The sequence below is a fragment of the Dipodomys merriami genome, unplaced genomic scaffold (genome assembly GCF_024711535.1).
Source record: "Dipodomys merriami isolate MVZ:Mamm:240054 unplaced genomic scaffold, mDipMer1.0.p SCAF_2, whole genome shotgun sequence".
In the NCBI taxonomy this organism is placed as follows: domain Eukaryota; kingdom Metazoa; phylum Chordata; class Mammalia; order Rodentia; family Heteromyidae; genus Dipodomys; species Dipodomys merriami.
The window spans coordinates 48199992-48227143 of record NW_027203381.1 but is presented as its reverse complement, the minus strand read 5'-3'; the positions used below and the strand labels follow the sequence as shown (position 1 = coordinate 48227143).

The 27152-nt window shown below is 35.8% G+C and overlaps 1 protein-coding gene across 12 annotated transcripts in view; it reads right to left on the bottom strand.

Moving 5' to 3' along the window:
• Ptprm (protein tyrosine phosphatase receptor type M) overlaps window positions 1-27152 on the bottom strand; it is an 832110-nt gene that overhangs the window by 459766 nt on the left and 345192 nt on the right. For all 12 annotated transcript variants that reach the window (XM_070029553.1, XM_070029556.1, XM_070029555.1 and 9 more), the window contains exon 5: window positions 10849-10964. In XM_070029553.1, the coding sequence (XP_069885654.1) occupies window positions 10849-10964 (116 nt within the window). The remainder of the gene's footprint in view (window positions 1-10848; window positions 10965-27152) is intronic.

The window sequence follows — 27152 nt, the reverse complement described above, 5'->3', positions numbered from 1 at the left end:
TTCTCCCATGAAGCAGGTCACCAAGAAGAAATTTTCCTCATCCCTCCTTCCATGATGAAGGCTACAAATTGTATGGTGGTCCCTTTATTACTTTCTCCTTCCCTTGCCTGCTGAATCTCTCACCTGAAAGGTAACTGTCCCATCTCCAAAAAGACGGGTAGTACACAGATTGATACCATCTGAACAAACAAGTTTTGCAACTGTGCAGAGAAGCAATTCTCTTTGGGTCTTTGATTCTTCACTTTCTAAAGGCTCTTGCTCACATAAAATGTACATTCATTTTTTTATGCTTTTCTCTTGTTAATTTGTCCTGTACAATGGAAACTTAGCTACAAATGATCCACAGTTAACTTCCTTATCTCTTTTTTTAATTAATTAGGTTTTTTTACTGTGAAAATATCGTACAGAGGGGTTACAATTACATTAGCAAGGTAATGAGTACATTTCTGATCAAGCATTGTTGCCTCCTCCTTTGTTTCCCCTTACCATCCCTTTCCATCTCCCACCCTTCCACCCCTCAGCCAAAGTTGTAAAGTTCGTTTTTCAACATAACGACTTATACAGCTCATTGTTGCAATGGGTCCACCTGTATCCCTAGTTAAACAATTTGTTTTTTCCTTTCCCCTCCCCAAATCAAATACAGTGACAACAAGGGTTATCTCTTCCCCATCACGTTCACTAAGCTCTCAGTGAGCCCTCACCTGACTGTGGAGTAGAAACAGAAATGTGCTCTTGCTTAGTACAGCACTGCTATTTCTTCTGAAAAATAAAAAATAATGACCACTACGATGCACTTTACTTCCATACTGTGGCCATTGTAGGATACTGTAGGTCCTTGAAGGATACAAGTCCCAGGAAGACAGACAGCTTTGGCACTCATGTTATTGCTGGGTCTCCAGCACAGTAACCATGCCTACCATATCATAGGGAAGGGGATTGTCTGATGACAGTATTAAATAGCATTTAATGAAAGACTGAATGATTGATTAGTGAGTTAATTTTAAGAACCTCTAGGTTCTCAGAATCCCTTCCTTTGCGAAGTGAACTAAACAGGGAGCATGGCCAGCCCTGGTGCTTCCAATACTAGCTAAGTACAGAAAGACAACTGAAGCCCCCCTCTCCCTGTTGGTCTTGCCCCACATCAGTACTCACTAGAGAGGGCAATGTGTTCAAAACTTTGGTATCACTAGCATGTAGTGGGCCCACAGCTCCTTTTATGCTAGCAGAACAAAATACTGACATGTATATTGGGTGTGTTGTGTAGAGCTAAGAAGTTTGTCAGATGGATTCCTCCCAGTTTTCCTATGGTAGCAAGCATTGGTGCCCCACTAACTTCACAGCATGATAGGAGACTGAGCAGTGACTAAGTCACGGATATAAAGAGTTCCTCACGTAAAACAGCCTAACACAGGATTACTAGGAACAAAAGTTAGACAAGTGCATGTGAAGAAGCATGACACTTGCTTGTTCAGGGTTTGTAAGGGACTTGCTGCTCTATATTTTGTTAACTTATTAAGAGACACATAATGACAATGCCTGAGAGAGAATGATCTTACTGGGTTAAATATAGCCCTTTAAGAAGGCAAGACTACCTTTAAATGCATGCGTATTTCAATGTGAGGAAGCCAGTAAAAAAAGTACTGATAGTTATTTAAATTATACTTAGAACCTTCTTTATGCAATGGACTAACTGGAGGACTTCTAAATGAGCGGTAATTTACCAGCAAAAAGATACATATTAAGTCTTTCAGGAATAGTGTTGCAATAATCAGAGCAATGATTAAAAGAAATTGAGACCTGGGAAGTTAGAAGCACTTGCTGGCAAATTAATCAATCTCAGGCACTTTGGAGTAGTTCTGAGTGGGTGAGCATAGAGGAGATGAGCTGAGTCTTCCTCAGCAACACAGGTGGGAATTAACCTGCACATCTTCAGCAGCAAAACCAGTGTGTATTATCCCACCTCCAAACATGCCCATTTATATCATGCTGATAAGCCTCTACAAGACCAGGAGTAATTTTCTTTGAAATGTCTTATACAATCTAAATCCAATAGTAATTGAATATCTCAATAAATGTACCCTCTTTACCTTTGGCTTTTTAATCGGTAAGGCAAGATCTTACTAGAAAGGCACAGAAGTGACCTGCCTTCTTGGGAATTACAGGACTAGGGCCACCATGTCTGTCTTCCCTCTACATAGGAGAGTCTCTGATTCTTAGAAACAAGCAAGTCGCTCCTCATAGAAAATATAAAAAAAGACATGGGAAAAAAGCTTTCACGGCCTTGATCAAGATCTACTGTATTCATAAACTCTTTTGTTAAATGGTAACTACTTAAAGATAATTTAAAAGAAAAGAAAAGCTTTTACAGGACTTAGAGTTCATGGGTCCAATGGAAGCAGCCATTATAATCAATGGCTAAGACTGATGCCTGATTCTCTTCTTCCCTCTGCATGGCACTACCCTGGCGTAAATGCAACATTAATTGAATACAGTAATAAATGTACTTTCTCTACCAATTGAAACTCTTGACCTTGATGGAGCTATGGAGCAGGATGGACTCCTGTGTGAAATACCAGATCCTCTTATTTTTCCATGATTGACTTAGATAATGTCACAAAGTAAACTTTATTAATTTCTCCCAGAATCTCAATACATATATCATATGGTCTCACCAACATGAAATAAATTTCAAATTAAATTGAAGTAATTGCAAATCATGTCAAGTTAAAACACAAGGTATAACCCTTGAAGGTCTTTCAGTCTAAATGTTCAACATTATATCATATAGTGCTATTACTAGAGATATAACTGATATAACTGATTAAAACAAAAATGGATGTGATTTTCACTACTCAAAAGTTTCAGACAGGAAATGGTTCCTATAGCAACAAAAGGCAGGTCTCTGTGCACTCCTGGTATTTTCTGATGGGAAGTGCTGTTAAATTTATGCTTTAATATATATGGTACAAAATACTCTTTAAGTTTTCCAAGGGAACCATATTTTATTTCATCATAAATCATTTTATGGCTTTTGCATCTAGTAGCAAAGCAGTTCTGATATACCATTGTGATTTTTTCATTGCTCTCAAATCTATAAATGAATCTAAACACTACCATAGGTTGTTGACCACATGCATGCATTCAAACACAAAAGGCAAGACAATGCTACATGCTCAAATACAATTTTAACTTTCAATTCTGATAGAGATGATTATTTAAATTATATAATGTTTATGAATCCATGGGAAGTGGCTAGGTTTTTCTCCTCTACTCAAGGAGTCCTATGGCTTAGGAAGACAAAGATTCTAGACAAGTGTAGACTGAAAAATAACCCCAGCTCCAGTTATGAGTAATATCTCCCTCAAAAAAATCACTGATATACTTAGCTAACCATTTCTTCTTCTATAAATGGGCATAGACTGAACTTCTCATAGAGATCAATGGAGAACATTGACAGGTGATAGTTAAATGTCACTCAGGGATACGTCTAGCCTACACTAGTGCTCAGGGTCACTCTAGTTCCTTCACTTCAAATATCTGGTGAAATCAGCAATAAATATACAACTCATATAATGTAAAGTTTGTTCATTCATTAATCAAATTCTCCAGAAGATCAGAGGAACTGTTCTTAATAAGAAACATTTTAGGTCAGAAAAAAAATCCCAGCTATAGTTGTCTTCCTATCCCTTACCTCTCTCTGACCCTCTATCTGTATCTCTCTCTTTCTAATGGTCTAAATTTATCTGAATTCAAATAAGGAATTGGGCAACAAGTAAAACAATTTTCCTTTTTAACGTTGGTCCTAGGGCTTGAAATCAGGGCCTAGGCCCTGTCCCTGAGCTTTTCTGTTCTAGGCTAGCACTCTACCACTTGAGCCACAATTTTACTTCTGACTTTTGGGTGGTTAAATGGAGATAAGAATCTGATAGACTTTCCTGCCCAGGCTAGCTGTGAACTGCAATCCTCAGATCCCAGCCTCCTGAAGAGCTAGGCTTATAGGCCTGAACCATGAATGCCCAGCTAAAAGAATTTTGACACCAAGTTACCCTTGCCACTAAGAAAATTACACTCTTAATTAAGGGTTTCTATTGAATTTCATTCTTTCAAAAAAATAATGGGAGAAGTTTCATTCACCTACTACAATGGCACAGATGTATCAATGGCTAGACCTGATCTGAATATCCTTCTTAGCATGTATTTCTATTACCTGTAACGTGAAGGGTGTAGGGGAAAACATTACAACAGAATAAAAAATTTCAGGTAAAGGAAAGAGAAAAAAGACTTAGGAAAGATAATATATTAGTCTTCTTGGATGCTAAAATTACACTAATAGATAACTTTATTTTCTTAGTTTTTGAAACCCTTCCTGGTAACTGCTGTGGATTCTGCACCAGTAGAAGAGACACCATCAGGTTCTCCATATACCTCTTCATATCCCAGTATGTATAGGAGCTGAAGGCCTTGGCACAAGTATCCCAGAGAGATATAAATGGTTCCCTCTGGCATGTTCTAATAAAAAAATCTGCCTGTCTGAAGTATTACTGGAGGAGATACTTTGGCAAAAAGCCACTAAGCCTTATGCTTCAGCAAGTATCCATGGAGATATATAGTACACCATGATAGGTACTATCTCAGGTGCCAGGTTATGGCAGTAGTAAGTTATGTAGTAGGATACTTCACAGAAACATTATCTTATGTCATTTTAATTGATGTATATAATAAAATCCTTTAGAAAGACTAGTGTGTTACTTTCTTCCTAGTAAATATCAAGATGTTGGTGAAAGAGGAAAACTCTTAGCTATATAAAATATGATGGCTTATACATTTCCGAGGTCAACCCAGATCTTTTCACAATAAATCTGAGAATATCCAGTTGAAAATTAGTTGTAACACAACATCACTTATTTTTTAAAGTCCAAGTGGCTAAAAGTACTAATTTGCAGTAAGAACACAGTATAAGCATAAATGCATGCATATAAATTTACATGTGGAACTTTTTATGAATAGATTTATCCACAATAAATGTCCTCAATACTGTCTGTGACTATGCTAAAGTTTTCTATATTTTCTAGACTCATATTTTCATAATAATTAAACTAGGAATTTAATTTGAAGACTGTGCCAAATTCGGAAGGTACACAATTGTGTAATTCTGTAAAGTAAGCCATTTAAACATAGTAGGTGCCTATGTCACAGAAAATGGTTTTCTTCCAGGTTTCCTTGGACAACTGCTATTCACTCCATAAATAAATGTTTCCTCGCTGTTAAGAAAGTACAGCATCTAGGCCTTCTGCCATTTGCCTGGACCTAATCTGAGAATCACATAGTATCTAAGTGAGAACAGAAGGGAAATGAATTAAAGGTCATAACTTAGGAAAACACCCAAACAGGACCAGATGCTGGTCAAGAAGAGGGCAGGATAGTTCCAGAGCGATGTGCCCTTGAACAGACACACAAAGGCCAACATTAGCATGCTTTGGCTACTATATTATATTACTGAAAAACTGAAATTGGTGTTATAAATATGAATGCCCAAGAGAAATAAAATATTGAAGATAAAATTTGACATACTGAAGAAAGAACAATAATGAGTCAAGTAGAACTTCACCAGGTATAGAGGATCAATGACTGCATAAAAGATAAGAAACTTAAAAATTCCTATGGAGCAAACAAGAAGTATTAAAGGATACTAAACATATATGAAAAGAAAGTTAAAATTTTATTTCCTCTTTTCAGTGTGTACATAGGGAAGTGAAGGAAGGAAAGAAGTAAGGGAGAAAAAAGGGAGAAAGAGAGAATATATATATATATATATATATATATATATATATATATATATATATATATATACATACATACACACACACACACACAGGTACATCTTCTGAAATATTTTAGTATCTCATACAGATTACCATGTCTGATAATATTAGAACTTCATTGCCTATCAGTTTTGCGCTGCCAGAAAGTAGTCCTATAAATTATGTCTTCCCACAGTAGACTGTCTGCAATGTGTTCTAAGCACATTGCAGGTGTAACAATGGATCTTCATGCACTGAGTTTAATTTTGTTGTACATGGTTTAAAGAAAAAAAACTCCCACATTGGCACTAACCTGTGCAGCCCACAGATGCGATGGAAAAACAGAAGCAGATGGGACACATCTGCTAGGTATAAACATTTCTCCATTGGTGTCATTATCAGATTTATTCATAATATGATTTTATGAAGACTATAAGAATTTATTTAAACTACATTTCAAACACTCAAATTCCTAACCATTTCTTATAGGTAGGGATCAAAATATTCGTGATATAAATGGGAACTTCTCCTATGTTCAGGTAGGGATCAATATATTCATGATATAAACATGGGAACTTCTCCTATGTGCAGATGTTAATTATGTCAGCTGGTCAGAACCTGATTCCTCTCACAAAGTGTTCAGTACACATGGTCACCTCACCTTCCTTCCGGACAGCATGGTGCAATTAATGAGTGTGAAGCACCGGTACAGACAGAGGGTTAGACTATTCCTAACCATGCCAGTTCCCTCTGTGACCCAGGTCAATCCTGACCCTCAAGCTCCTCATCTATAATACAGACACAACAAGCACCTGCAAAACTCCTTGACAAATGCCTATGACCAGGCTCATGTAGTAAAAAACATGTAATGACACATTTACAGGTGACTATAATAAAAGCACTGAAGCCTCCCAGATTAAGGATGCATTATGAATTTTGAAATCAAAGGGAGAGTCACATCACAGAAAGAAAAATGAAATACATTTCTTCTCATTAAGCTGTCTTCCAGCATCTCAGAATTATGTTAAGGACCCAAGTGGGTTTATGTGCAAAAATGCATTTTGCTACTGTAAAAGCATTAGCATGTTGCAGGTTAAGTATTCTTTATCAGAAATAATTAGGAAAAGTATTTCAGATTGAAGAGTCCTTCTGATTTTGAATATATACATATATATATAATTTATTAAACACAAAGTTCATTTACATTTCAGACATACTTGATACACATGACTTGAAGGTAATTTTATAAAACACTTTTAATAATTCTGTGTATGGAGAGTACAACTCAGTGATAAAGCGCTTGAAGCCTCAGCACTATAAATAATTTTGTGAATGTTTAAATAGTTTAATGGTGTGGAATTTTCTATTTAGGGTATTATATTATATTCTGATATTAACATATCAGAAGCTCAAGATTTGGGAACATTTGGGGTTTGGGGTTGAGGAGGCCTAGACTTCCTTTCTTTAGAGTAATCTATGATTAGAGATTTACATCTGTCTCTAATTCTTAAGGACTGGCCTGAGACCAAGGGCTGGGAGTGGTGGACAAGAGAGCAGGACATCTTTACCCTTGCTGGAAACCACTTAGATAATGAAGATCAGTAAAACGCTCCTTGTAAGTAAAGGTCTTTGGTCTTCTATTAGGAGCTATTAATAAAATAAGCACCCTTTCACAAAGTGACTACTCATCCAGGGCAAATAAATTAGAAGGTTTTCCAACATCACAATGGTTCACTAACCAAACAGCATACTCAGTGCAGGATAAGCTAAGATTCTCTTAAAATCCAAATGCATCTATAGTATTCTCCTCTTAACCTAGATTTGAGGTAAACTGCAGGACAACACACAGAGGGCCAAAAAGCCTGGAAAGTGGGGAAGGTAAAGAGTCAATAGATCTAGTGGAAATGAATTACCAACATCTATGCTCACAAATACTGGTTCTGTCTCCAATGATTCAACAAACACAGATCAAAATATTTGAGAAAAAATAAGCCTACTCATTAAAAATATAGAATATTTTTCTTGTCATAATTTCCTAAATAATACAGAATAACAAATACTTCTGTTACATTTTATTAAGCATTATAGTATAATATATACAAGTGCTATACAATTTTACAAAAGCTACCTGAGCACCTAAGAATTGTAGTATCCACAGGGTTCCTGGACCAGTCACCCAAGGATATTATGGTTGGCTTTTTCTCTCCCAATTTATATTTAATATAATTTATATTATATTGTATTTCACTTCAGGCATTTGATTTGCTGGATGCCCAGATCAGTTAAATGAGAACTTATAAATAGGCAAAACATTCTTTAAAAACTTTCGTGGAGGCAGGGTTGAAAATTCTATATCCAACTAAAACAAAATATCCAACTGTAATAAGAAACAATTGAAGATTACCAACCCTAAATAAATGTTCAACTTTAAGCAATATTATTTCAAATTCAGAACATCTACCAAAACAAATTTTTAAAAAAGGACAAACATCTTCTCAACATGTAGTAAACTCTGAGGTATATTTCAGATGAATATATGAATAGAGAGTTTACATTACCTAAATGCCAAATAGTCACACAAACAAAAAGAGATTTCTCCATAAAAATTAAATTTTCTGGGGCTGGGAAGATGCTCGAGGCCCTGGGTTCGATTCCTGAGCACCACATAAGCAAAAAGAAAAAAGCCGGAAGTGGCACTGTGGCTCAAGTGGTAGAGCGCTAGCCTTGAGCTGAAGAGCTGTGGGACAGCGCCCAGACCCAGAGTTCAGGCCCCACGACCGGACCCACGACCGGACCCAAAAAAATTAAATTAAATTTTCTAAAAAAGAACACTAAAGATAAATAGTTTCACTTTTTAAAAGTAGTTAATTCTGTATAGGGAAAGTAATTTTAAAAAAAACACTCTGTTTTATCCTTCATCACCAGATGGTCAATCTGAATAGCACTTATACGTTCACTATCTGAAAAATAATTAATTGATCCCTAACATCAGGAATTTAAAATAACTGAAAAGTAGAATAAAATGGGGGAAAATGTTCAGTACTGACAAAAAAAGTCTTAAAGTAATGATTAAAAACTTTTAGAAAAAAAGATGGAAAAGTAAAATTAGACTTAAAACATATAGTTTCAGTTTTTTTTAATGAACTCCTCTTTCCTATCTCAAATAGGGTTAGGATATTAGAGTGACATCAGACAAAGGGTGAGGCACCCAGTGTGAAGGACAAACCATATTCAAGAGGACTCCTCTCCACAACAGAGCCATAGCTGACAATCCATTAAGTACAATTAGCTGTCCCCCATTTCCTCAGAAACACAGTAATAAATAGAATACTTTTTTTAGTAATAATTATAAAAAACAAAGAATTTAAAAGTTAGTGTCTTATAATGTAACACATCACAATCATCATGTCACACCAGAAAAAAGTGTGATGAGACAGAAGTGACAGATGTCAAGAAAAAGCATGGGACAGGGAAACCTGAGGTGGTGTGGAACAGTACGTGCAGAAGGGCTGAAATATGAAGATGAGTACACTGCAGTACCACAGTCAATCTTTTAATTAATAAAATAACTGTGTTTAAAAGCCTAGGTTGTGTTCAGCAGTACAGCTCAGGCCAAACTTGAGTAAGGGCTAAGAAACGGGAATGGAGGAGAGAGGAGGTAGAGAGAAGGTATGGGAGAAGAGAGGAGAGGTTCATGAAACTGTCATGTAAAGTATACAGGATGTAAAAACTGTACAACAATTCACTCAAGTTGTATTAAAATTATGTGCACAAAAAAAAAAAAAACAGGGGCAAGAAGGTGGCTCAGTGGTAGAGTGCTTGCCTTGCATTCATGAGGCCCTGGGTCTGATTCCTAAGCACCACATAAGCAGAAAAAAAAAAGCCAGAAGTGGCATTGTGGCTCAAGTGGTAGAGTGGCATTGTGGCTCAAGTGGTCTTGAGCTGAAGAGCCGAGGGACAACGCCCAGGCCCAGAGTTCAGGCCCCACGACTGACAAAAAATAAATAAATAAATAAATAAATAAATAAATAAATAAATAAATAAATAAATAAATAAATAATAAATAAAATAACATTATGTACATCTAACCATAAAAATTAATATTTATTGAAATGTCCAGGATATGGAAACAAGAGGTTTTTTTTTCCTTTGTTGCTGCTTTTGTTTTCCTTTATGTCTTTTTATTTTGTCCCTCTGTCTTTAGGAGGGCAAAGGGGGACACAGAAGTAGAGAACAAAAGGTGAAAAATGCAGCAGTAGTACTGACTAGACATTACATTGAAAATGAACTATACAGCTTGTGGGTGGGGACAAAGGGGAAAGACAAGGAGTGAGGGAAGGGAAATGTACTCTTTATTTGCCTTACATAAACTGTAACCCCTCTGTATGTCACCTTTATAATAACAATAAAATGCATGAAAAACATTAACTGTATACTTTAAAATTTGAAATTAAAAGTTATATAAAGGCACATTGCCGGGCACTGGTGTCTCATGCCTGTAATCCTAGCTACTCAGGAGGCTGAGATCTGAGGATCATGGTTCAAAGCCAGCCCAGGCAGGAAAGTTCGTGAAACTCTTATCTCCAATAAACCAGAAAACCAGAAGTGGTGCTGTAGCTCATGTGGTAGAGTGCTAGCCTTGAGATGAAGAGCTAAGGGACAGTGCCCAGGCCCAGAGTTCAAGCCCTATGACCGATAAATAAATAAATAAATAAATAAATGCATATTGTGTGCATGTTCATGTCTTTGAATAAAGTGAGAAGCTCTAGATATTTTTTAAGGAAAAAAGGGGAAAGGTGTTATAATTTGGATATTTGGATTTAATAGTGAAAAGTAATTTTTCCACAAAATCTGCCAAAAGAAATTAAGTGAAAACAAAGGGATAAAAGGCATTCAGAAAATATTTGAGGAGGGAAATGAGTCACTTATTATGCAGAACCCCTAGGAGTCTGGCAAGTCCTACAACAATGCCCTGACCAGACTGCATGTCTCAGGATCCCCTCTCCAGGGTGATTCAGCTTAAAGCTAGAATTGTAGTGTACTATACCTGTAGCCAAAGCCTGTCACTTGCCACAGTCCTGCCGATGGCACTGCACTGAAAGGTGGCAAACTGGCCAGCATTCACCTCCACATTCTGAATCCGCAGGAAATGGGGAGTTCTGGCTACATGAAGAAAAGAAATCAAGGTATTAAAAGTGGAGATTTGAACTAACAGGTATCTTTTTCAAACTACCTGCAATTTGGGACCTTTCCAATTTGTGTTCATCATAGGAGAAAATAATGCTCTTGCTTATATAAGCTTTAATGATTTCACTATAAATTGAGCAAGATATCATGGAAGGTTTGGATATGTGCTTTGAAAAATAAGAAAACAGCAGTCTCAGATATACCAAAAGAGAAGATATCTTATTGCTCCTGCTGTGCAAATTATCATAGCTCAGCAGTCTTCTTGTAATAACACATCTGTATTAATAAAGATTATACTGAAGCCTAATTGATGTTTTGAACAAAAACATATTAGATATTTATACTAGCAACATGAAAAGAACAGTAAGAAGTTAAGTGATGTTGTCAAGGAAACTTTGAAAACCAAACACAGAGCTGTGCATAATACATATTTTAATACAACTAATTGGTATGCAACATTACATGTGTAATATTTCCCAGCTACCAAAAATACTATCCCTATAGACACATCATGACGGCCTTAGCCCAGTAATTTATGCTGCATCTTATTTTTAATTCAAGAAGAAAGAATGATTCCAGATGCTAAGAAGCATTGTCTCATAATGTACATTGTCCATAAGAAACAGCTGTTTCAATATAGGATAAGTCTATTTGATGTGAGAGGCACAGATCCATTTCTTCCATGCATGAAAAACTGGTATCCAGGAGCGAGAATGACAAGTCAGGACTTAAATGCTGTGCAACTTCTTCTAGGAAACCTTCCTGACATCATAATGATAGAGTGAAAGTCAGAAAGAAAAAGGAAGAGAATAACCTTTTCTGATAGGGACAGATAAGGCAGGATAATAATGAGAATAAATGTTATGCTTTGCAGTTTTCTTTTATTGCCAATGGATATTCAGGCTATGTATAGGTACTTTCAAAGAATAGCACCCTATCAGTGATTATAAACTAGCATATATATGAATGTGAGTAGAAATTCACTAGAAATGCAAGTGGGTTACAGCCACAGGACGAAAAGGTGCACTAAAAATCAATAAAATGTAGGAAAACCCCATTTCTAGTTTGGAGGCCACAAATAACTCTTATGTATTCATTATACTTGGCATGTAAAATGTTCTAAATGGCTTCTAACAAAGGAGTAATACAGACCTTTGATTCTTAATATTAATTTATTAACATGCAATTCTGTGGGCTCTATTTCACTGATTTAAATAAGTTACTCTTTGCTCAAACATAACAATAATTATGTGTTTCTTTTTTGTTTTGTTTTGTTTTTTGGTAGTGGGACCTTAACTCTGGGCCTAGGCGCTGTCCCTCAGCTCTTCAGCTCAAGGATAGCATGCTACCACTTGAGCCACAGCACCACTTCCAGCTTTTTCTGCTTCTGTGATGCTGAGGAATCAAACTCAGGGCCTCATGCATGCAAGGCAACCACTCTAACACTGAGCCACCTTCACAGCTCCAATTATGTGTTTCTTTAAAAATCTCTGTAAAGACCCAAGTTTAAGGCCCATGACTGGCCAAAACAAAACAAAAAACTCTCTCTATAAAAACCCCTAGGTCAAATTTCTTTTCTACCTTTCATTCCTGAGAAACTAGAAACCTATTATTTTCTAGAAAATAGGAAAAAATAGCATTTATGGAATATGTATGTGCCCCAGACTCTCCCTACAAACCCAATGGTCACAAACGTTCTATGAGGTAAGTATTTTTCCCATTTTTTCGATGGAGAACTTGTGGTTTCTAGGCTAGTTAAGTGTTAGAAGGAGAATGGACTCTTGGGTTCCAAAGTCCAGGTAAAAGCCACTGTATCACATTGCCTCTCTTGCCTTCCCTTCACTTCTGTCATTTCTAATGATCCTAATCCAGCTTAGATGACTATCTGTCTGCCTGTTGGAATAATGACTTTTTTCAAGACCCTACTTCAAGACTATTCCTTCCATGAAGTTTCTACATATTCTCTCACCTTGTCTTTACTATGGGGGGGAGAGAGAGAGAGAGAGAGAGAGAGAGAGAGAGAGAGAGAGAGAGAGAGAGAGAGAGAGAGAGAGAGAGAGAGAGAGAGAGAGAGAGAGAGAGAGAGAGAATATGTATTTTTATACCTGGATCACAGCTAAAACTTTTAGAATAAAAGCTGTAAGATTCCCATGTGTATCTGCCTTTGTATTTTAAGTAGACATGTGCCATAGATATTATTTATATATGATATTTCCCTACTTCTTTATCACTACTTGGGGTATTATTAAATTAATAAAGGAATAAATTCTGTTTCAATTAATTAGAGCAAAATCTGTGCTTATGCAAATTGAATATCCCTAATATTCTCAAAATACACTGATCAAGATGGCATTGTATTCACAAAATGCTTTGCTATAAGCAAAAAAAATTAAACTACACCAGTTTTTTTAAAAGAAGAACCCAAATGTTAAATAAATCTTTAATAAATAAAAGAGTTGATAAATAAGACTGGATAACTTAGAGATGGATGGGTGGACAAATGGATGAACAGACAGAAGGAAAGAGAGAGACAGCAAGAGCTGTCTTATGAATTCTTAGCATTGAGTATGATGTAGCTTATGTTTGTATTCTACTTGAGTTTACTAGTCAAATATACTAATGTTTTATTTGCTCGATGTTTAAGTTAATGACTTTAATAAAATTCAGACATTTTGACAAGTTATTTAAATAATAATTGTTTTATAATAAATTTATCTAAAAAATAGCTTCCAAATATTTTATGATAACTTGCAGCTAATACAATGTTAAGCTTCAGATATTCCTAAAATTTCTAGATACCGTCTAAGTCAAATAAAATCTGATTTAAGCTTATATATTGTTGGTTTCTTCTTCTTACAAAGAAACTAAGAATATATGGATCTGTTGAAAAGAAGTATGTTATTTTGCCATATTAATTTTTCTTTTGCTATAAAGAAGCATATATATTTACAAGATTTGAAGATGATACATTCACAAAACTTGCTAATCCTCTACAGAATGCTGGAATATGAAAACAGTTCACAATTGTTTATACATTAGTTTTCTCAGTAAAATAAGAGTTGCTAATGATTTAAAAGTATAACTGATAGATGACATTTTCTCTTCTTTCAAAAATGATAAAATATCAATCTTGAACTGATTTGGATATTTCTCATAGGGCACTGAAAAAAATCTTAAAGGTTTGTTATTTATCTTTGTAGAAAGATAGACATCAAAGAAAATAGTAATAATTCACTATATTTGATTGTTGACTGACATAAAAAACATCATCTATTAAGAAGAGTAGTTTAACCTCTCTTAGGTTATATTTGCATGATTAACATAAATATTTCAAGAGTCATAAAATGATAATTCTCTAGCTGTTAATAAAGAAAATGGCATGCTGTTAGTCATAATTCCAGTTATTATTTAAAATGTTGTATTTTAATGCAATAAATTTCCTCATTATACTTTGAGGCTATTATAACTAGAGTTGTTTTCTTAATTTTCTTTCAGGATTATTGTTAGTGCATAAAACACAACTGTCAGGGAAAATGTGGGAATGCACTTAGACACACAGAGGTGGCATTAAGTATTTTCAAGCAAAAATATTTTATCTAAATAATATGCAAAATTAAATCTTAGATAAACTTCCTTTACTGAACAGGGCCTCTGCAAAATATAGTTTCCATTCAATCCTCTTAAGGAGCTTTCTGCCAATTCAGCCTGTTCCTGTTCCAATAGCCCAATAGAGCTCTATATGCCCTAAAGTCAATTCCACCCCCTCATTTCTGTTACCTTTGGTGGGTAAATATTTATCTCTAGTTACAAAGAAAGGTTGCCATTACTGAACACACCGCTGCATGTGGTGGGAAAAAGCAACTTTGTCTTTTTTCCCATTGGGCTGCCAGCTGATTTGCAGCCCCCAAATGCAGACTCTAAGGCTGAGTACAATATCAAGGCAGATCCTGGATCCCCTTATTGTGTTTCTGTGGGTTAAAAGCTTAGACTATGGTTTACACTCAATATGATAAGTTGCCTCAATTAATGCTGTCTTTTCCAGTCTCCCCAAATCCTAATTTTGTTCATCTCTCTCATTACAGGTCACTAAAATGGAATCTCCAAAGCAAGATGCTTTACACATCCACCCACTGTTCAACATAATTTACTGCTAGGGTTTAGATATGGTTCAAGTGCATTCAGGTTATGGAACATTTTCTTCTGGACAGCTGTGATGGGAGGTGGTGTAGAACATTTAAGAGTTGGTGCCTAGCTGGGAAACAATGGTTCATGTTTACAATCCTAGCTACATAGGATGCTGAGAACTGAGATCCCATTTTGAAGCCATTCCAGGCAGACAAAATTTTGAGAATCTTATGTCCAAGTAAAAAGCCAGAATTAGAGGCAGAGAGCCATGGGCTAAAACAACCAAGGAAGAATGTGAGGTCCTGAGTTTAAGCCCAATATCAACATATGCAGAGGGGGGGGGGAGAGGAAGGGGGGAGAGGGAGGGAGGGAGGAGACCTAAAGGGACATTAAATTTTTTTTTATTATTTTATTGTCAAAGTGATGTCCAGAGGGGTTACAGTTACATACATAAAGTAATAAGTACATTTCTTGTTAAACTTGTTACCCCTTACCTCATTTTTCTCCTACTTTCCCTCACCCCTCCTACTTTACCCAATCCTAAGTTGTACAGATCATTTCCAACATATTGTCTTGTGTATATCAATGTTGCATGGTTCTTTATCTCACCATTCTGTTGTTCCCCTTCCCTTCCTAAAGGGAAGTTTTTAGGTCATCAACAGAAAAAACCCTCCAAAAAACTTGAAACCTATTGAGAAAACATATAGAATAATCTAAAACTTGGCTGGGAAATTAATCTGTAGCATAAAGACACTAACAGTGAACTCAGGAATGACCACAGATATTATCTACTATACCTGTAGGAACTGAAGAAGGAGATGGAAAACCTAATCCATATAAGTGAAAACATGGTAGAAATAGGCTAGACACAGAAAAAAAGCTATACTAGACTGGGTAAGGTGATACTTGCTGGTAATCCCAACACGTGGGATGAGAGAGCAAGAGGATGGCGAGTTTGAGGCTGCCTTGGCCTACATTACAAGACTCAAAACAACCAAAATAAGACAAGTGTCCCCAGTGCCTCATGCCTATAATCCAAACTACTCAGGAGGCTTGGATCTAAGTCAATAGGGATCAATTCAGAGTCAATTCGGACAGACAAATCAGCATAACCCTTATCTCCAAATAGTGATAAGCCAGAAGTAAAGTCTTGGCTCAAGTAGTAACAGCCATGTACAAAAAAGTCAAATTGTCTGGAACAAATAGAAAAGGTAAAAAAAAAAAACTATGTACATATGACCAGTTAAGATGAAGTTAAGCAAAATGAACCCCAAGATAGGGACACAAGTGTTTTTTTTTTCTTTCTTGCTGTTGTTTCTAATGTATTTATAAGGTACCATGTGAATTTTTTTGTTGCTTTGTATGTTCTTCCCCCAAGGTATAACCCCTGTTTTCACTGTATTTGATGTTGGTATAATTTGGGGAGGGGAAAAGAAAAAACAAAATGTTTAAATAGGGATACAGGTGGACCCATTGAAACAATGAGATGTACAAGACACTATGTTGAAAAACCAACTTTACAATTTAGGCCAGGGTGGGGGGGAGTGTAGTTGTGGAAGTGGGAGGGAAGGGATGGTAGGGGCAAAACAAAGGAAGAGGTAACAATGCTTGATAAGAAATGTGCTCATTACTTTGCTCATATAACTGTAACCCCTCTGTACAGTATTTTCACAATAAAAACTTTATTAGAAAAAAAAAGTCAAGCAAGATTAGAAGGCCCTGAGTTCAAGTACTGATACTTATGTGTAACTCAAAACTACTTCAACTACAAAATAACTGTAAATGTTTACTAAACCAAAAGAGAAAGCTCTCAGTACATGGTACAATCCCCATCCTGCACACTTGGCTATGGTGGCTGTGCTTTTACAGGGACTGTTTCAGAAGATGTAGGGAAAGTTTTGGTATTGTATGTAACTCTCAGAACAATCCTTTGCTATTATAGGAACCTCACATCCTCTAACTTCAGGACAATCATTATCTTTCTGCCCTTATCATGCCTGTCATTCACTTTGTTTTCAATTTAACAAAATACTGTCAAGATTTTTCCTAGTTAAATTTCTATGTAAATCATTTGAAACAGATTATCATATTCCATTCCATATTGCTGTCCCTAAGAGGACAGCTATCACAGCTGGTACAGTGGTAGTGCTGGCATCTAGTGAGCAGGGATGTGTTGAAATGCAAGACACTATTCTCGACAATGAATTGTGTACGTGCAAATGTCAATAGAGCCTCAGGTGAAAAATTGATACACACATATGAAAGGGTTGCACAACGTTAAGGAGACATTCACCTAAGGAATAACTACATAATGCCAAGATTCATAATTAGATACTTACCTAAATGTTTAATTTTTTTATTTGATTTAAATTTTTTAGGAATTAGTTTGCTAAAAATAAAGTTACATGTTTTCATAGACTTTTGGCATAACTGCCAAAGTATGAAACACATCTTTACCACTGTATACTGCCTAATACCAAGATTTATAATTAAATACATAAATGTTTAATTTTCATTGGGTTAATTTTATTATAAATTAGTGTACTAAAAAATAAACTTTCTCATTGTCAAAGACTTTTGATGTAACTGTCAAAATGTGTTCCCTAACATGTAACAATTTACATTTCTATCAGCAGTGTCTTAGCACCCCTTCCAAAATACTATTAATTTCTGTATTCTTTCTTTATTGTTATTATAACAATGATGTATAGAGTGGTTATGTTACATAAGTCACTTAAAGAGTATTTTTTAAGCCATTCCATTTCCTAACAAATGGGGCAATGTCATTCTTTCTGATAGAGGCATAGAATTCCATTGTGTATATATACCATATTTTCTTGATCCATTCATCTACTGAGGGGCATCTGGGTTGGTTCCAAATCTTAGCTATAGTAAATAATGCTGCAATAAACATAGTAGTGCTGGTAGCTTTAGTGTGGTCTTGTTTGTAAACATTTGGGTAAATCCCCAAAAGTGGGAAAGCCAGGCTCAAAGAAACATAGGTCCCATGGTTTCCCTTATTTGCAATATCTAGTATATGTCTGAGTCAAGCAGAAAAGGTCAGATAAGGTGATATTAGGGAAATGAACCCTAAGATATGTATTCAAATGTTTTTTTTTCTTTCATGCAATTTTTTCTAACACATTTATAAGATTATTTCTTTGTTGCTATTTATGTCCCTGCCCCACAGTATAACCCCTGCTTTCACTGTATTTGATGTCGGTATAATTTGGGGAGGGGAAGGGGAAAAACAAATCGTTTAAATAGAGATACAGGTGGACCCATTTCAACAATGAGATGTACAAGTCGTTATGTCGAAAACGAACTTTACAACTTTGGTGGGAGGGGAGGGAGGAAGGGGAGGGTTAGGGAGGAGGATGGGAAGGGATGGGAAGGGGAAACAAAGGAGGAGGCTACAATGCTTGATAAGAAATGTACTCATTATCTTGCCCATGTAATTGTAACCCCTCTGTACAATATTTTCACAATAAAAAAAGATAAAAAAAGAGTATTTTTTTAGAAAAATCCCATGCACAAATTTGAGGAGACTCCTCTCTTAATGAAAACATTTTGAGCAATCACTACCTACACCAAAGAAATTTATGTGGTAGGAGCTCATTCATCACTGCTGTCTAGCATTGTTACTAGGGGCTGTTAAATTTTACATTTTGCACATTTGAGGACCAGAACAAAATTATATGATATGAACCTTTCTATTTATGCCTCTATAAATACATGTTGCACAAAAGAAAAGTTTTGGCATGGGGGGATGGGAAGGGATGGAAGGGGAAACAAAGGAGGAGGCAACAATTGCTTGATAAGAAATGTACTCATTACCTTGCCCATGTAATTGTAACCCCTCTGTACAGTATTTTCACAATAAAAAAGTTACTATTTCTAGTTTAAGATTATTTTTACCATCAAGTGGCCTTCTGAAAGCCTGTTAGTACATATTTCTTTTATAATGAGCTTAAGACCCAAGAGACCCGTGCTTCTGTTCAGTTATATTTGGGAAGGCCCTCTCCTGGAGGCCCTTTCTTTGCCTTCTGTTTAGCAAGTATCATTGCTTGCTTGAGAAAGAGACTTCCAGGAAATAAAATAAAAATAGAAAAACAGAGCCAGACCTCCAATGGAAACTAGATGAAGACTTGCAAGCATATTCAACTTAAACACTTTTATTATTATCTATTTCAAATCAAAGGCAGTTGACTTGAATGGCAGACAATCAATCATCCACCAGGATGAGTAAGACGAAGAGACAGTAAAACTACATTTCCAAAATTACTTTCTTCCAAGAACACAGGTATCAAACATTCTACTATAATGTTGTATGAAAGTTTTTCAATAACCATCAAGGCTTATATAATTTTCCAAAGTTTTAAGAAGCCTGAATTCTCCTTGTCTAGAACTATAAATCCTGGAACTATTTTCAGCTGGCAAGCACTTTAAGGTGGATACAATTTCATGACTTGAGTTTCAAGAATCAATATTTCACCCTCTTTACAACCTCAGAATACATGCAAACCTTCCTAAATCCAAGCCTTACTGGAATTTATTTCATTTGTCAAATAGGGATGTTTATAAAGTACCTATTTCAAAGAGTGGCATAAAGAGTAAACAAGATGATACAGGTGAGGTAGCCTGGATGCCTGATACTTAGCCCTCCAAAACGCTCTACACTATTTAAAGTAATTGACCTATCACTGGAAACTGGAAAAGAGCCCAAGAAAAAGGGCTCTACATCCAGGAAAGTTTAGATCCCATGCTGAGCTATAAACTCTGAATCTTGCCAATCTACTTTAATTGCAACTCCAGGTATAGCACCTTTAGAATGGAAATTTTCAATCTATCTCATATTCAAAAAGAAACATTCTTTCTCTCTCCAAATTTATAGGCCCATTTGTCTCCTGGATACCCTTTCAAAATGCTCTGCCAGCTTTCTTCTAAACTCTGCAGGAGTTCTGCAAACTAAATATCTTCCATGAATAACAAAACAGGCTTTGGTATAGCTTTTTATTCTCGCTCTCCTGACACCTTCTGTTTCTTTGCACAAAGATATAAGTTTCTAGGTATTAATTTATTTGATATTAACCTTCATCCTCAAATAAGGAATTAACACTAAGAAATCTTTTTTTCTCCTTTTTTATTTTTTATTGGTAAGGTAATATACAGAGGGGTTAGAGTTACATAAGTAAGGTGGTAAGTACATTTCTTGTCAAACTTGTTACCCCTTCCCTCCTTCTTCTCCCACTTTCCCTTCCAACCCCCCCACCAAGTTGTACAGATCATTTCCAATATATTGTCTTGTGAATATCACTGTTGCACTGGTTCCCCCTTGTCCTTTGTTTCACTATTCTATTGTTCCTCTTCCTTTCCCTAATTCAGATAAACGTATATACAATACCAAGGTAGGTGTCATTATTATTGATTCTTTAAAGCCTGCATCCAAGTATTAGCAACAAGATCACAGGATAGTAATCTTTAATATTAAAGTGTGACCTTAAAGGATACCACAGAGGAGTAGGTCCTAATCCCTTCTATTTTCCTAATCTCTACCTGTAGCATAGGTTGGAATGAACCTGAAGCATGCTTAAGTGACAGAAAGAGCCAATAATGTCCACTGTTTGAAAAACAATATATTTTGCAAGTGTTTTTAATTGGATATAATTAAATTATCCCACCTAAAACCTCAGTCCTTTTATCTACTGAGGTTTTAGTATTTACAACTAACTAATTCCAGTAGGTTTATCAAAATGTAGTGTATAATTATAAAGAGGGTTGAAAGTCCCTTCTCCAGTACTCCAAGAGTGTTACAAATCTTAGATATCTTCAGTTTTTGGAGTATTTGTATACACATTCGGAGATACCTTAGGGATCCAAGTATAACTTGGAAATGGATTTATACTTCGTATTACCTCACAGACACTGACTGAAGGTAATGTTATACAATAATTTTAATGGACCTGTGTTTTGACTGTGACTTGTCACATGAGGTCAGTTATGAAATATTAAACTGTGTCTGGGCTCTAAAATTTTCAAGCTTGGGAGCATTTCAAGTTTGGGGTTTTCACATTAAGGATGCTCAAGCTGAAAAAAAAATAGTATTAACAAATAGTAATAGCAAGCATTGACTAAATTCTTACAACGTACTGAGTATGATTCAAATTCCTTATGCACCTTAAAAAAACTAAGCTGTGTGCTTACCCTATGGGAAAAAAATTTTATTACTTTTCTCCATGCCATATAAGTGAGACAACAGATCCAAAAAGAGCCAGGCCACTTTTGCAAACCAGAAAATCTTGATGTTAACATATTTTAGGATCAAATTTTTGTTTTGCTTGGAATTTAAAAATAGTATCTAATGAAATAACTGCAGGTGAAAATTTGACATTCTTTTTTATATTTTTTATTGTAAAAGTAGTGTACAGAGAGGTTATAGTTACATGAATAAGATAATGAGTTCATTTCCTATCGAGCATTGTTACCTCCTTCTTTGTTTTTCCCTTACAATCACTTCCCTCCTCACCTCCCCAAACCTCCCTCCCTAAGTTGTTTTCAAATATTTAAAATGTCTATTGTGAGTCCTGGATACTTCCAATTGTAAAAGCACATGATGTGCTTTTTAGAAGGAGATAATTACAAAAAAACTAATTGGTGCTTTTTCAAGGTCATTTCATTTGCATTGCATAAGTCTTCATAAAATCTAAATTTAAAAATAAGTAGGCAATGTATAGCAATAAAAATAAATTAATGAAAAATTGTTTATAAAATGATTTATAGGAGCTCTGTATCATTTTCATTATGTTATTATTTTATGAACTGTTCAGAAAATTCAGTAAATGATTCTAAAAATATTTAGATTGCAGCATTCCAGGTACCATGTATGAAAATAACTTTATATTCAATGATCTGTATGGTAACATAAGGAAAGATTATGCATCATGACAAAATGGATTAATCTTAGAATTGCTAAGAGATCCCATGTTCATGGATCAGCAACCTGATGTTATTAAGATGGCTATAATAATTCACTTGAATCAACCTACAGATTCAGTACAATTCCAATAGTTATACTACCTAATGACTTTTAATTAGAATTGACAGATCTTATCATTAAATTCATATAAAAATACAGGAATATAAGAATAGCTTTTATATATTTCGGTGCTGTTATTGGCACTTGAACTCAGGGCCTTAAACTTTTACTCAGACTGCTTTCCCACAGCTGGTGCTCTACCAACACAATATTGTTTTATTAAAGAGAGAAAATTTGGAGGACTCACGGATCCTAATTTCATAACTTACTATAAAGGGCAGGTGCTGGTGGCTCATACCTATAATCCTAGCTACTTAGGAAGATGAGGATTGCAGTTTGGAGTCAACCCAGGCCGGAAAGTCCATGAGACTCTTATCTCCAATTAACCACCAGAAAATCAGAAGTGAAGCTGTGGCTCAAAGTCATAGCTATTGTTGAGCAAAAAAGCTCAGGGACAGTATCTGGCCCTGAGTTCAAACCCTATGAGCAATAAATAAATAAATAATACACACACAGACAAACTTACTTTAAAATAACAGTAATCAAAGCAGTATGTAATAACATAAGAATACATTTATAGATCAATTTGAATGGAATTTGGAGTTCAGAAATTAACCTTTATATTTTTGGTTAGCAGATCCTCAATAATAGTGTTCAAGAAATTCAATGGGTTAGAATAGTCATTTAGAAATGTAAAACCAGTTCTGATGAAGGATAGGTAATATTGTGAGTAGGGAGTATGAGAATGAATGAGACTGACTATGGCTGAGTATATTATATACAAATATGAAAACAGAACAAGGTAACTAGTAATTGTATTAAAAAGGGTGGAGGAGCAAAGACCCCAAATAGCAAAAACAATCATTAACAGAAAGAACAGTGCGGGAAGAATATCAATATCAAACTTCAAACTCTACTACAAAGCCATAGTAATCAAAACAGCTTGGTACTGGCACAAGAACAGACCTGAGGACCAATGGAATAGAACTGAAAACCCAGAAGTGAACCCACAGACTTATAGCCACCTAATCTTTGATAAGGGAGCTAAAAAAATAGAATGGAAGAAAGACAACCTCTTCAGTAAATGGTGCTGGCAAAATTGGTTAAACACCTGTAGAAAACTAAGCTAGATTCTTATATATCACCCTGCACCAGAACCAACTCCAAATAGATAAAAGATCTTGGAGTCAAAGCAGACACCCTGAAAACATTACAGGATAGAATAGGAGAAACTCTAAGTCTCCTTGGCACAGGCTGAAATTTTCTTAATAGAGACCCAGAAACACAACAAATCACAGAAAGGTTGGACAAATGTGATTGCATGAAGCTGCACAGCTTCTGCATGGCAAAGGATATAGTTAGCAAGATCAATAGAAAGCCGATGGATTGGGAGAAGATCTGCACTAGCCATATACCAGACAAGGGTCTCGTGTCTAAAATATACTTGGAACTCAAAAAATTAAATCCCCCAACAACAAATCCTCAAAGAAACAACTGCCCAATAAATAAGTGGGGTAAAGACTTAAAGAGAAACTTCTCTGAAGAGGAAATAAGAATGGCCAATAGACACATGAAGGAATGATCAACCTCTCTAGTCATACAAGAAATGCATTCCAAGTATATTTTAGATATGAGACCCTTATCAGTAGTATGGCTAGTGAACATCTTCTCCCAATCTGTGGGCTTTCTATTGATCTTGCTAGCTATGTCTTTTGCCATGCAGATGCACTGCAGCTTCATGCAATCCCATTTGTCCAACCTTTCTTTGATTTGTTGTGTTTCTGGGTCTTTATTGAGATAAGCTATGTACATATGACCAGGTAAGATGATGTTAAGCAAAATGAACCTCAAGATAGGGACACAAGTGTTTTTTTTTCTTGCTTGCTATTGTTCCTAACATATTTACAATGTACCATGTGATTTTTTTTGTTTCTTTGTATGTTTTCCCCCCACAATATAACCCCTGTTTTCACTGTATTTGATGTCAATGCCTTGCATCTTGTATATACACTTCTCTAACTTGGGAAGGGAAAGGGAAAAAACAAAATGCTTAAATAGGAATACAGGTTGACCAATTGTAACAATGAGATGTACAAGACACTATGTTGAAAAACAACATGGGGGGTATAGTTGTGGATGTGGGAGGGAAGGGATGGTAGGGGGAAAACAAAGGAGGAAGCAACAAAGCTCAATAGGAAATGTACTCATTCCCTTGCTCTTGTAACTGTAACCCCTCTGTACAGCATTTTTACAATAAAAAGTACAAAAAAGAAAATAAACTATAATAGAGGGGGAAAATTTCCATGATACACATGATATACTTTATGCATGTTTGGAAATATATTTGAAAACCCTTGGTACAACTAATATATGCTATTAAAAATAATTGTAACCACCAACAGTGCTAAGAAAACATGATATACACATGCAAAAAGATTGATGTTGCATTACTTTCTAATGTCCTATACAAATCAAAACAATTCATAGGACTGATCCTAAAAAATTATACTCAGTGAAAGAAACCAGATACAAACACAAATTGTGTGGTTGCATTAAGATAAAGTAAGTAGATCAATGACTGCTGAGGGCTGAAGATAGGGGCCAGAGGAAATGAGGAGCATTGTTTTAGGGAGAGAAGATGAAATACTGTACAGCAGTATTACATAACTCCGTGAACATATAAACAGTTCTGAATTGTACACATTAAATGATCTATGTATATGATGCATATAAAACTAACTTGCGAAACCTGTGTGATTTATAGGATGTAAAATTATCTGTTGGTACTACAAGCTAATAATAGAAATGTCTATAGATGCTCAAAAAGTTATCAGCAAATACCTTTAATCACAACACTTGGAAAGCAAATAATATCATCAGTACAAGACCAGTCTGTACTATGTAGTAACACTCTGATACACATACACAAATACACACACACACACACACACACACACACACACACACACACACACAAAGATATCCATAGATGCATACATATCTCATAACAAATTACCTCAACTGTAGGAAGCTTATAATGTGCTTCTTCACTTTCTCCTACTAAGATTATTGACCAAGTTCAAACACGGATTAGTGTGGATACCAAATGTAAGACAACTACATTTTTTTTAGATGTGGTCTTAAGCCAGAGAGCTGCTGATTTTGTATAGCTATCTCCACATTTCCAGCTGACCCTGCATTGTCACTATATTAAAGTCTATTTTATGAGCAACTGCATACTGGTTACTATTAAAGGAATGGTTGTAAGGCCTACTCATAAACCTACATGAATCCAAACAGGAACTTTTACACAGAACTAAACAGGATTCAACAATTCTACATCCATTTGGAAATCATATGCTGGACATGAACTGTTTATTGCTCCCTTGATATCTAAAACTAATGAACATCAAAACTTCATAATAATTGATTATCATTTAGAAAGGCTGATAGGAAATCTCATGTCATTACCTATAAAGCATTCCAATTTTAAAATCAAAGTAATGTCATAATCCATAAAATATTTATTTGCATATTTTCCCCATAAACTTAAGAGATTCAAGAAAAAATATAACTGCAGAAGGGCTCTCAGCAAAATCACTTAAAAGTTTACAGATCAAAATGCTGCTACAACATAAATCACCTCAGTACAGAGCCAGCTTTACAGTGCCATGCCTCCTGCCATAAGTTTATGAAAGTACTTAGGTATTAGCATGGGATTCTCTATAGAGGCCCATAAACACCACATCTGTGGCCATGGGCAGCTGGGCCCTCAGGAATACTCAGCTGCAGCTACCCTATTTCCAGAACCTATGGACAGAAGGCTAAGTATTCAGTCTTTATATCTTTGCTGATCACCATGCCTGGAATACAGTGGCATGAAAAGGCCTTTACATAGCTCCTGTGTTGTCCAGGGGCCAGATATAGTAGAAAGGAACTCAGGACACAGATTGGTGAAGACTTCGCTTCAGTGTACCAAGTCAAACAACATCTGGAAAGTTTACTCTAAGGGACAGAGAGGCAAAGGGGCATATGTCACCAGATTGCTCAGCACTTAGTTAACAGTCTAGTATTGCTGGCTCTCACTTCTGTATTTCCTCATAAGCACTGAATCAGAGGCCATGAACACTTGTGCATATTAGATCCTGTGGCATTTTTCCAAGCCAGAGGCTATTACTTTGAGGATTTGGCTAAGTGCCAATTCAGGTAATTATATTCTGACTCCTAAATTTGCCCTGCCATTTCAATTAAGTACAGCCTTGTTGGTTTTATTTTCCTGCCTTTTCAGCATATAAAAGAGAGAAGAAATTCTTCTGAAATTCCCCAGTCTTCTGACATGGAAGAAAAGGCAAATACGACAGGCGACAAAAGTAATAACTTCAGTAATGAATGAGATGACTCCTGTATACTAACCTGCATGCTTGGCAAATTTGAGAGTGCTGAACTAAGATATTAGAGAGAGCAAAAACCCTTTGGTGGAGTTAGATAACTGCATGTGAACACTATCTCAGGTAAGAATCACATCGATCTTCTCCATAACTACAAGAGTTGGATGTAATAATCTATCCAAATACACTCCATTCAAAAGATGAAAAAGAAAAAAACACTGAGAGGTTCCTGATAACGTTTACATGCCAAATACTCTCATGAAGAGTTTTAAGTAGTGGCCATCAGCAAAGATCTGTGAAGCTCATGAACCCACCAGTGTCACCCAGAACTAGGCATTCTAAAAACAAGGCAGTTTGCCATTGCTCACCTAGCCAAATGCTTTTAGATCTGACATTATCAATTTTGGGCAAAGATATAGGGGAACTTAAACTTTCATGCACCACTGGTAAAAATAATATACTGCTGCAGATACTTTTCATAGCAATTTGGCAGCCTCTAGTAAAACATGTATCTTGCCCAATTTGGCAACTTAGCTTCTAAGGAAAAGTATGTACGGGGGCCGGGGGTTGTCCCACCAAAACTCTCCACATGGCACCGAGGCACACAGGTACATA